Below are 11,925 nucleotides of genomic sequence, written 5' to 3'. Positions count from 1 at the left end.
GAGCCACCTCTCCAGCCCCAGCTCACCCACCCTGGTTCTTGACAGATCTTCAAGGGGCCCAGCTTCCTCATTTGCCCAGCAGATAAACAAAGCCTGGGCTCTGGGATGTGTCAATGAGCAGAACAGATGGGGGTCATATCCAACAGGCAGGCAGCTGATTGCAGGCACTGGTGGACATGTTTGCCCTGTTTTGCTTGTTCATATGTTCAATCCCATAGTCCAAATGTAAGTTACCAGATGTCCCCAGAGCATCCTCCATACATTCCTTAGGTCACATGTTCCAAAAAGCCATCCTTGAGTCTAGAACAGCTCCTCGGCCTTCCCTTGACGGACATGTTCTTCACACACTGGAACCACTGTAATAGAGAGAACTTATTTATTCCCCTCCCATTGACTATGAGACTATGGAGAGAGTAGAGTCTAAAGAATTAAAGCTCCCCAGGTATCTCATGCTGGGGGAAGGGAAAGGCTGAAGCCCAATGCCAGCCAGAGGAGAGACTTGAACTTGCCTCCAGCAAGAGATGGCACACAGTTCTGCAACTTGCCAGACCACCTTGCAGGAGAGACAGAGCCCAGGCAGTGATGATGGGCCGGACCACACCCTGACCAGGACCGCTGAGCTCCGCACACTGCTTGCCATCTGTTTAAACCCAGGCCTATGTCAGACCCTGGAGAGGGACTTGGGGGTCCCTGGGCCGCTTTATTTGTTCCTCTTTCCATGTGGCCACATCGAATAAACCTCTGCATTTTACTATGACTTTCCTTGGTTTTAAAAAAGCTATGTGTATGGGGTGGGTGGAGTATGTGCTCAGGCATTGGATTCCCCAGAGCTAGAATTACAGGGACTTATGAACTGCTGGACCAACCTGCCAGACATGTTTACTGGGAACAGATTTAGGCCCTCTTTCGAGAGCAGTCCATGCTCTTAGCCACTGAGCCATCTCTCCAGCTCCATGATTTGTTTAATTGGTGTGTTTGGGAGGGGTGGATGAACGTAGCTTTCTGGCACTCCAGGAATGGCATGGCATGTGGGTACACGGTGGCACACTGAGGGAAATGAACTCCAATCCTTTGCAACTGTAGGCCCCTGGTGGTACCGCTAGTCGATGAACAGCAGGTGGCGCCAGAGCACAGCCGCCAGCCCAAATCCTCACCCTGTGCTTGCTTCATTTTTAGCTCCATTTACTGGAAGGAACTGGAAGCAGCAGTTAAATCAGTTACGGCGTTTGATAACTAAAAAAGGCTATCTACTGTCTAGTTTATTACACTAGTAAGAATTAACTTTTATGTGTGCAAAAGGAGCCGACAGTTACATAAAGATCTCAGACAGCTGGGTGGGCAGGCGGGACAGATGGCCCCTCGGTGGTGATATATTGTGTACCCCAATAAAACTTGCCTGGGTGTCAGAGGACAGAGCCAGCCACAATATTAAACAGAGGTCAGGCAGTGGTAGCACACGCCTTTAATCCTAGCATTTGGGAGGCAGAGATTCGTATGGATTTCTGTGAGTTCAAGGCCACCCTGAGAACAGAGCCAGGTGTGATGGTACACCCCTTAAACCCAGCACTAGAAAGGAAGGAAGATGGCAGGGCACAGAAAGGTATACAAGGCATGAGTAAACAGGAAGTCTCTCTCTTGAGGCTGAGAATTTCATAGAGGTAAGAACATGGCTGGTTTATTCTGTTTCTCTGATCTTTCAGCTTTCACCCCAATATAGGGCTCCAGGTTGTTTTTTTGTTTTTTATTAATAAGACCTTTTAAGAATTGTGTTACACCCCTCCATCTCCATTCACCCCATCTCAGTCTGACTCTGGCTTCCTGAAACTCAGGGGACTTATCTCAGGCCAGATGTACCCAGAAGGTACTTGGCTGTGTCCCATCAGGAAAGCTTGGCCGTGATTCAAGATAGCAGAGTGAATCAGAAGCATGGGGAGATGTGCAGAGAGGGGAATGCCTGAAGCTTACAGCCTGATAAAAGGTCTGGGGACCCCTGCTCTGCTCCTCAACCCTCACACTGACTGCAGAGTTGCCTGACCTGTTGCGCACAGCATGGCGTCATCCCACAGGGCTGGGGGTCCCATCAGAGCAGACGGAGCTTGTATGAAGAGAATGGCAGCCTCGCTGATCCACGAGGGTGATAAGGTTAAGAGCTCTGGCTTTGGTGACGTCCCACTCTAAGCTTCCAACTTGGCAGCCTCTTCTCATACAATAATTATTTTTATTTTCTCCTTAAACCTTTTTTTATTTTTGAGACAGGGTCTTATGCATCCCCTACTTGAAAGGATGAAACACCTCTGATGGAGTTACAAGCCAAAGCTACCAGAGTTAGAAAGAGCTTTATTAGAAAGAAACCAGGCCTGAAGAGACAGAAGGATGGTGGGAGCAGAGCAGAGAGGAAACAGGAAAGAAGAGAAGCGCAGGTACAGAGGGTGGGGGTCCGTGTGAGGCTTTTTAAGGCAGGGATGCAGTCGCCTGTTGGTGATGTTAGGTGCCAGACAAGACCCCGAGCTGTGCATGTACAGAATCCTAACATTCCAGACCTTTGCTTATTATAAAAAAGCAATTACATAGGAATAGGGGTGTCATTTCTCTGGGAAAACTGCTTCTAGCTGACTTGGTGGGCGTCAGCTGGCTCTTAGGGGGAACAGGGAAGGGGATCTTCAAGGTAGACAGGAATTGTGGGATGATGGGCTGTCTGTCGTCTGTTACTCTGGAGCCGTCCATCGCTCTTGGCTTGGTACCCTGGCCACTTTTGTGTCTGACAGGATGCTGATGAGACAGGAAAGGCCTGAAGTAGATCCGACCTGTCCAGATGGATTTAAGCTGGTTTCTGGAGCTTGGGAAAAATTTTGAACATGTTAAGAAACAGCTGTGAGAAAATTAGTGACCATTTGTGGTGCTTAGTACTCTGCTTGTATTGGTGAGTGTTAATGGGAGAGACAGAGAGATTGGAACATGTTAAGCTTTATCAGAAACAGATTGTTTAAGGCACCTGTTTCCTTTACTAGTTTGGTATCCAGGAGACAGGTGATCAATTGTTAAAAGCATTTAACAGTAATAGATGGTTATATTAAAGTCTGTTTTTGTAGAGCCCAGACACTTTTGGATCTGGGGATGTAAATACCTTCTAGCTGTTACAGTTTCTTACTTGATGACCTCTGGACTCTGGTTCTGTGTTGATCCTGTACCATTAGCTGAGCAGTGAGTTAGAACAGGGAACTGGGAAGAGAAAAGCTTTTGGTGCATGAGAACATATTTCTTTGGAATTGGGGACAAGACAGAGATCAGGGCCCTGTAACCACAGGCGGGTGGGTCTGGAGTGAGGCCCATGGAAAGGAGCAATGAAAAGATAATGAAAGCTCCTGTCTTAGCTGGAAATCTTTTCCCACTAAATAACCCTGAAAGTGCAATTAAATCTAGTGAGGTGGGTAAGGCTGTCCTCCCTACCCCGACAATAGGAAAATGAGGCGAGGTGACATCCCAAAACTCCCAGGTGTCTAGAAGGAAAGAAATAGATCGCTTCCCTGCTGTGTTCTGGGTTCCCTACCTGCCTGTAGCCAAGCCTAGATCTGCTGGAGGTCTTAGCTTGATGTCCCATGCCACCTTGGTGCCTGGGGGCAGTCAGCTGACCGGTTGGTTGTCTTTCTAGGTGGCACTTTCAAGTAGGCTATTGTTGGCCTGGCAGGGCACTCACTAGCTCGTGGCCTGTTTCCTCACTTAAAACAGGGACCCAACAGCTTTCAGGAGCCAGCGAGTGCCAGCACCTGGCAATTTTATCATCCCAGTCACGACAGCAATGAGAAGATGAACGGCGCTGGTTGGTCAGCTGTAGCTGAGTTTTCCTGCCCGGCCCAGTCAGGACAAATCTCTCTACCCGCCAGGCCCACAGTCAGGACAAATCTCTCTACCCGCCAGGCCCAGTCAGGACAAATCTCTCTACCCGCCAGGCCCAGTCAGGACAAATCTCTCTACCCGCCAGGCCCAGTCAGGACAAATCTCTCTACCCGCCAGGCCCACAGTCAGGACAAATCTCTCTACCCGCCAGGCCCACAGTCAGGACAAATCTCTCTACCCGCCAGGCCCACAGTCAGGACAAATCTCTCTCACCCGCCAGGCCCACAGTCGCTCAGACCCAACCAGGAAAGCACACAGAAACTCACATTGTTTACAAACTGTATGGCCGTGGCAGGCTGCTTGTTATCTACCTTTTCTATCTTAAATTAACCCATTTCTATTAATCTATACTTTGCCACATGGCTTGTGGCTTACCAGTGTCTTTACATGTTGCTTCTCATGGCGGCGGCTGGCGGTGTCTCTCTCAAACCTTCTACTTCCCAGAATTCTCTTCTCTCTTGTCCCGCCTATACTTCCTGTCTGGCCGCTGGCCAAACAGCATTTTATTTGTACAGAGCCATATCCACAGCACTTCCCCTTTTCTTTTTTTTTTTTTTAAGGAAGATTTTAACTTTTACATAGTAAAATTACATATAACAAAACAATTATCAAGCAAGAATTACAGTTACAATATTAAAGAAGATATCCTATCTATCTTATAGTTGTGAGTCCAAGGTTTTATATCTAATTTATCTTTTATCATAACTGAGAAAATTATAACTATCTAGTCTTCAACCACATCAAAGACCTCAGAAGGATATAATATTACCTGAGAACCGGGAGAAGGATGCAAGCAACTTTCAGGAGTCTTGCAGGGTAGACAGAGACAGCTGACAGCCTGGACAGTCACCTAATGTTCCTTTGTAAAGTTGGGGCATTTGTCTTCAGCCCACAGGGCTAGAGTCTCTTGGTCACTTTTCTCAGTGTCCTGTAGAATGTCTGGCAGTTTCCTCTGTGAAGCAGGAACCTGAAGGACCATTTTGTCAAGCAAAGTTCAGTGGTCATCTTTCTATGGGTCCTGCACGTCCAGTCGATCAAGCAGTCTAGGCAAGAACAGTTTCTTGCCCAAATGGCTATTTTTGCCAAGGTGAAGATAAACTCCATATGAAGTGTCTTCAATGCCCATCCTCCTCTCTGAAGTAAAACAGTGCTGCCAGGAGCAGACATGTCTCACTGTCCAGAAAGTCTAAATTTTAAAAATATTTTAAATGCCATATTCTGTAGACCTTTGAAGTGTTTGAAGATTACCTGTCTATCTGAAATATCTCTGTGTATACCTAGAAGACTTAACTAACATGGCTCTGAGTATGATTATCATAGATGGCCAGTTATTAATCTATTTTTAATTATCCATTACAATTTTAAATGAGCTATACAAACATAATATCTTAAACAAGAGTAGAAATATACACACAGTATAACAAAATTAACTTTAAGTTTGTACAATAGACTAAAATCTATACCAATGTAAAACATTTTAAATCAGTTGTTCTTTAGAAGTAAGTTCATTAATCTACCCTTTCATCCTATCATATCTATATCATATCCCCTTTTTATCTTTAGAAAGAGATTGCATTTATAATCAACCTGTTTTAAATAAAATAGTGGCTTTTCTCTGTCCCACATCAGAGGGCTCTTCTGATTTGGGACACAAGAATCTATTAACCTTTTTTTTTTTTTTTTTTTTTAGCAATATGTCTGGGTTTAGAGAAGGAGTGAGCCAATTCAATCTCCAAAGCCAGCTTGATAATTTTGGGAAATTGGACGTAGTTTTTCTTACTACTTCCTGCTGGAGGGGGGCACTGTATCTTATGGGAACACAAAGAAAATTTTAGGATTATGGAGTAGTCCATGAGGGTAAACCTCTGAGCCAGTTGCCTTGAAACTATTCTGGATTTCAGATCATCTGGGCCATTGTGTCATTGCAGACCTTTTAGGTGGTCTTGCCTGATCAAACCTGATGTATCTTAATCTGAACAAATCCATAGCCTCTGTCTTTCTGTGGAAACAAAAGCAGAGACTCTTTTCCAAAGCAACATATCCTTATATCCAAATTTTGAAGTCAAGGTACCTTTAAAATTTACATATTTATTTAATTCAACAGCTTTTACGATCAAATCTTTTTTTGCAGTTAAAAATCCCAAAGACAACACAAACCAGATTCTCTGTGTAATATCCATCTTTGTAAGACTGAAACGCCACTTTGGCTGTTGGCTCCGCCCACCTCAGCTTCCCAACATGGCGGTGGTACAGTTTACTGCCAGCTCTGGGTCTGGAGCCATGTGTACCATCAACTATCAGAAGCAGTTCTATCAAAGCAGCACATAGCCCAGAAACCTTTTTTTTTTTTTTTTTTTTTTTAACTAGCAAAGACTAAATCCACCATGCAGCAGAGTAAAGTGCCGCTTGTAGACTCCTCATTCCCGCCGCACTGCAGGTCAGACGCACATGCCAGGAACCCACCATAGTATTCAAACAGCAGGCTGCCGCTAACTTGAGAGAGACAACTAGGAAGCTGTTTTTAGCTCTGTTTTAGAATCTTTTTTCTCAGGTTTTAGGTGGAAACTCTTGCCCCACGTTGGGCGCCATTTGTAGTTGGAGTTTTCCTGCCCGGCCCACAGTCAGGACAAATCTCTCTTACCCATCAGTCCCACAGTCACTCAGACCCAACCAAATAAACACACAGAAACTTATATTGCTTATAAACTGTATGGCCGTGGCAGGCTGCTTGTTATCTACCTTTTCTATCTTAAATTAACCCATTTCTGTTAGTCTATACTTTGCCACATGGCTTGTGGCTTACCAGTGTCTTTACATGTTGCTTCTCATGGCAGCGGCTGGCGGTGTCTCTTTTCCCCAGCCTTCCACCTCCCAGAATTCTCTTCTCTCTTGTCCTGCCTATACTTCCTGCCTGGCCACTAGCCAATCAGAACTTTATTTACTCAGAGTGACATCCACAGCAGTCAGCAGGAGAGTCGTGTCCACAGCTATTGGAGTTAGAATGGGCAAGAGGGGATAGGATGGGGAAGCCAGGCCTGGCAGAGAGGAAACAGAAAGAGAGGTGCAGAGAGAGAGCGTGGGGGTGCTGGGACACAGTCGCCTGTTGATGACATAATAAGGTGCCAGACAAGACCCTGAGCTGTGCATGTACAGAATCCTCAATGCCTTTAATCTCAGTGCTCTGGAGGCAGAAGTAGGTGAATGAATCTCTTTGAGTTCCAGGCTAACCAGAGCTATGTAGAGAGATCATGTCTCACACCCACCACTCTCCCAGAAAGAAGTATTACTGGGCAGGAAGGGAATATCATAGAAACAATAGAAGCCATTTAATTAAAATCCAAGGAGAGCAATCCTTTACTTGTCTGTATCCAATAACAGCTTCAAAATATACAGTAAAGATAAACAGTAAAATATACAGTAAAAATACATAAGCCATAATTAAAGTTCGGTGTTTTGATGTACCTCTCCTAGTGACTCACAGAGTAAACAACCAGGAAAGAAAAAAGCATCACTGCTTTGGCCTGTGATGGGAGCTCATCAGGCGAAGGTGCCGGAAGTCGATCCCTGAGACCCATGTGTGAAGAAGAGCACAAACCCTTCTGAGTTGTCCTCTGAGTAAGCAACTTTTCAAATAAAGAATACAGAAGTCTTGGTGGACTGACATTTTCTTCATTAATGTGGCCACTGGTAGCTGGCCATGCTCCTGCAAAGAAGACCCATATCCCTGTAAGTTCACTGAATCACAAAAGCAACCAGAAGGAAGTAGAAATATATATAGAGATAGATAGATAGATAGATAGATAGATAGATAGATAGATAGATAGATAGAGAGGAGCAGTGTGATCAGCCACTGTTATCTTCACAGAAGCTTTGAGCAGTATGTCAGCTACCTGTTATCTTCATGTGTGAATGAAAACCAGATCTTGCATCATAAAGTAATTCTCCAAAAATTTCAAAGAAATGAAATCTTAGATGCATGTTCTCTGGGAAGTAGACACTGTATTAATGTTGTGATTTAAATAAGAATGGCCCCCAAAGACTCATGTGTCTGCATGCTTTGTCCCCAGTTGGTGAACTATGTAGAAAAGATTAGGAGGTGTGGCCTTGTTGGAGGAGGTGTGTCACTGGGGTTTTAAAAGCCCATGCCAGGCCCAGTTCTTTCTCTCTGCCTACTGCTTGCAGAGCAGGATCTAACTAAAGCTCCCAGCTACTTCTCCAGCACCACGCCTCCCTTCCTGCTCCCCGGCTCCCCTCTGGGATGGTCATGGATTCACCCTCTGAAACTATAAGCAGCCCCCAATTAAAGGCTTACTTTTGTGAGTGTCTGAGTCATCGTGTCTCTTCACAGCAACAGAATACTGACTAAGACAGAGGTGGAAGCCAGCTTCTCAGACTTCTGGCTACGATCAAACTTAAAATCCATAAAATGCACCCAAAAAACAGTGCTCAGAGGGAGCTTTGTAGCATTAAGTTAATATTTAGGTGCTAGAAGATTCCACTCCAGGGAGCCCATTGAAAATAAATATAGAAAATAAAGCCCAAAGGAAACAGATGAAAATAAAATAGAAGTCAGTGGGCAGAGAAGTCAGCAGGAAGTCACTGTGGCCAAAGGCTGGCTCCCTGCAAAGATTAAACAACTGATATGTCCCATAAAACTCATCTAGGAGAGAGAGACAAACCCACAAACGATTGTATCAGGACCGGAAAGGGACATCCTCACACTAAAAAGATGTTCAACAAAATTATTTTTGAAGATTTCATGCTAATGTATTTGTGAATTTAAACAGAACAACAAAATTCTTTACAAATCACAAGCAGGTAGAAAAACTGAATGTCTCTGTCTGGTAAATTAAATGCAAATCTTTTGTACAAAGCACCCTAGATGGGTTTATTAATAAACTTTATCAAACCTTCAAAGAGGAAGTAATGCCTTTTTTTTTTTTTTTTTTTTTTTTTTTTTACAGAAACTTTCAGAAAATAGATTTTAAAGGGAACACTTTTCAATACAGTTTGAGAAACCAAACCTGGCCCGACCATTATAAAGTGAGAAAAATTACAAAACGTTGTTTCTCATGAACACAAGCACAAAAATCCCAAAACTAAGAGGTCACTTTTTTCAAGAAAAAAAAGTACTTTATCTCTTTTAAAGAAGGATGGTGCTATCCAGATATGGTGAGCACGCCTCTGATCCTAGCCCTTGGGAGGCAGAGGCAGGTGGATCTCTGAATTTGAGGCCAGCCTGGTCTACCGAGCAAGTTCCAGGACAGCCAAGGGTACAGAGAGAAACCCTGTCTCTAAAAACCAAAAACCAACCAACCAAACAAGCAAAGGGTTGTGTTCTTGCATTTAGGAAGCTGAGGCAAAAGGATTGAGAGTTCAGAGCCAATGAGATTCTGCCTCAGTAAACCAGGAGAAGAGGGAGGAGGGGAGCGGGGGCTGGGAGAGTGATGGAGACTGAACCTGTGCACTCCCTCCTACAAGATGTAGTCCAGGGTGGAGGAATGAGAAGAGCGGGTATGTGAGGACAGCTGCCTTTCCCATGCTCCCACTGGCATTTGCCTCCCTATGTAGAGGAAGATATGGCTGCAACTTTTTTGAAACACATCTTCAAGGTTCTTCTTGAACTTCTCTCCTATGAAGGCATAGATGACAGGGTTCACACAGCAGTGTGTGAAAGAGATGACTTCCGTGACATGGGTGGCCAGAGCCAGCCTCTGGCTCATGGCACATCCATCCAAGACGTGCATGTCATGCAGGGACGTGAGGAAAAGGACCACGTTGAAGGGGACCCAGAAGAGTAAAGAGACAATGACCACAATGAGCACCAGCTTGACAGCCCTGGTCCTGTTGTGGTTCTGGCAGCCCCGCAGCTGGTGCAGGATCTTGGTGTAGCAGAACAGAAGGATGGCAAAGGGGAGCAGCAGGCCCAAGGTGTTCACTTCAAAGTGAGCAGAGAGCTTCCACCTCAAAGACTGATTGTCATAAAATGGGAAACATTGTAGAATACCATCGTCAGAGGCCACTTGATAAAATACCAGCATTGGAATGGCGGCCGTGATGGCAATCAGCCACACCACCAGGCTCAGGGCTGTGCCCACTCTGGCTGTCCTCACTTTGATGGCATAGACAGCATGGACGATAGCCAGGTACCTGTCCACACTCATGAGGGTGATGAAGAACATGCTGCTGAAAAAGCCAATATAATAAAAGCCAGAGACCACTTTACACATGACCGCCCCAAACACCCACTGGTCCAGCAGGTAGTGAGTCTGAAAGGGGGACGAGAAGACAAAAAGCAGGTCAGAAATGGCCAGGTTCAGGAGGTAGATGTCTGTAATACTCCTCAGCCTCTTGCAGGCCACAAGGACCAGGATGACCAGGCTGTTTCCCAGAAGGCCCAGCACAAACAAGATGCAGTAGAAGATGGCAAGGTGCAACCTGCCGCCTCTGAGGAGGAGCTCTGTGTCACAGGGGACGGTGAAGACATCAGGGTAGTAGTCGGTCATGGTGACATTGGGTTCCAGGGTATAATCCATCGCGGCAGGAAGACCTGACCAAAGAGGCATATGAGGGATGCTGAGGAGTGTGTTCACACGCTGAAGCCCTTAATACCCCGCCCCCATCTGGGCCTCAATATCAGGGTGTTAATGGACACACGTGCTCTACCACCAAGCCATATTCTCCCTAGACCCTGCTTCCTTTAGACAGGGCAACTTGCTACATAGCCCAGGCTGGCCTCCAGCCTCAGCCTCCCTGGTGCTGGTATTACAGATCTGTACCATGTACCACCTTACTTGGCTCCTCTCTCCCTCCCCCCCTCTCTCCCTCACCCTCTTCTCCTTTATTTTAACTAATTAATTAATTTATTTTTATAATTTTGAGATAGAGTCTCACTGTGTAGCCTCGGCTACCCTAGAACTTACTTTGTAGACCAGGCTGACCTCAACTCATAGAGGTCCACCTGCTTCTGCTTTCCAAGTGCTGTGATTAAAGGCGTGCACCACTATGCCTGGCTTCTCTTTCATGTTGTATGTCCATAAACAATATATAGGCAGGATGTGGTGATACATGTCTTTAGTCCTAGCACTTGGCACTTGGGAGGCAGAGGCAAGTGAATCTATGAGTTCAAGGCCAGCCTGGTCTACATAGCAAGTTCCAGGACAGCCAGGACTACATAGAGGAACCCTGTCTCAAACAAATATATATATAATTTGTGTATTAATTCATAAGTTACATAAATGGTTTTATATTTCACTTTAGATGTATCCCATGATATCCATGAATTTAGTTCATTCTTTCATTGACCCCAGAAACAATTTAAAATGCAATAGGAAAAGTGATACCAGCTACACTAAAAATGAAAAGCATCAGGTTTGCCAGAAGTAAACCTAATAAAGGCTACAATTCAGCCATAACCAAAACCAGGGCTGGGGAGAGTCATCTCTTTAAGATGCTTGCTGGACAAGTATGGAGCCCTCAGTTCAACAGAAACTTACGTGTGCTGGCGTGTTCCTGTGATCCCCGTTCTGGAGACAGAGACAAGCAGGTCTCTGGGGGCTTGGTGAGCACAAAGCCAATGAGAGATTCTGTCTCAAGAAACAGAAAAAAAGAGACCTCTGCCTTCAGTGAGCCTGCATCTCAAGAAAGCCATCCCAAGCCTCACCATGCAGGCAGAGTCATTTTCAAAAGAGAAAGCCACAAAGATGGCACCTTTTGAAGTTCCAAGTCTAGCTTTGTCTGTCTAGACTGTCTTGTGGGAAAGACGAGAAACTGGAGGAAGAGGTGGAAGGGAGAGAGGAGGGAGGCTGAGGCCCAGAGTGGTGACTGAGTGGGTGAGATGAAGAGATGGAAGAGGAGCCGATAAAAGGGAAGGCGTGCTCCACCGAGAGCCATCAAATGACAAAGGACTGAGTGTGGGGAGAGCAGAGGAGAGACACAAGAGACTGAGGGGACTCCACACTTCCTGCCATCTCACTTCCCCACACCCCCCTAAAACCACACTGCGGCATCTGCTGAGACTCAGCAATAGTG

General features: G+C 45.5%; 1 protein-coding gene across 1 annotated transcript; it reads right to left on the bottom strand.

The window, feature by feature from the left end:
- Positions 1–9,359: 9,359 nt before the first annotated feature.
- Ccr8 (C-C motif chemokine receptor 8) lies at positions 9,360–10,438 on the bottom strand. Its single transcript, XM_036192067.1, has one exon. It carries the CDS (start codon positions 10,428–10,430, stop codon positions 9,369–9,371), a length of 1,062 nt encoding a protein of 353 aa, XP_036047960.1. The 5' UTR covers positions 10,431–10,438; the 3' UTR covers positions 9,360–9,368.
- Positions 10,439–11,925: the final 1,487 nt, after the last annotated feature.

The sequence above is a fragment of the Onychomys torridus genome, chromosome 7 (genome assembly GCF_903995425.1).
Source record: "Onychomys torridus chromosome 7, mOncTor1.1, whole genome shotgun sequence".
NCBI classification, from domain to species: Eukaryota; Metazoa; Chordata; class Mammalia; order Rodentia; family Cricetidae; genus Onychomys; species Onychomys torridus.
The sequence above is the reverse complement of the archived record's forward strand: the minus strand, read 5'-3'. Positions and strand labels throughout refer to the sequence as shown.

What these genes read in the sequence shown, in the direction of transcription:
- Ccr8 (XM_036192067.1), bottom strand. Translation starts at nt 10,430, where the DNA reads ATGGATTATACCCTGGAACCCAATGTCACCATGACCGACTACTACCCT.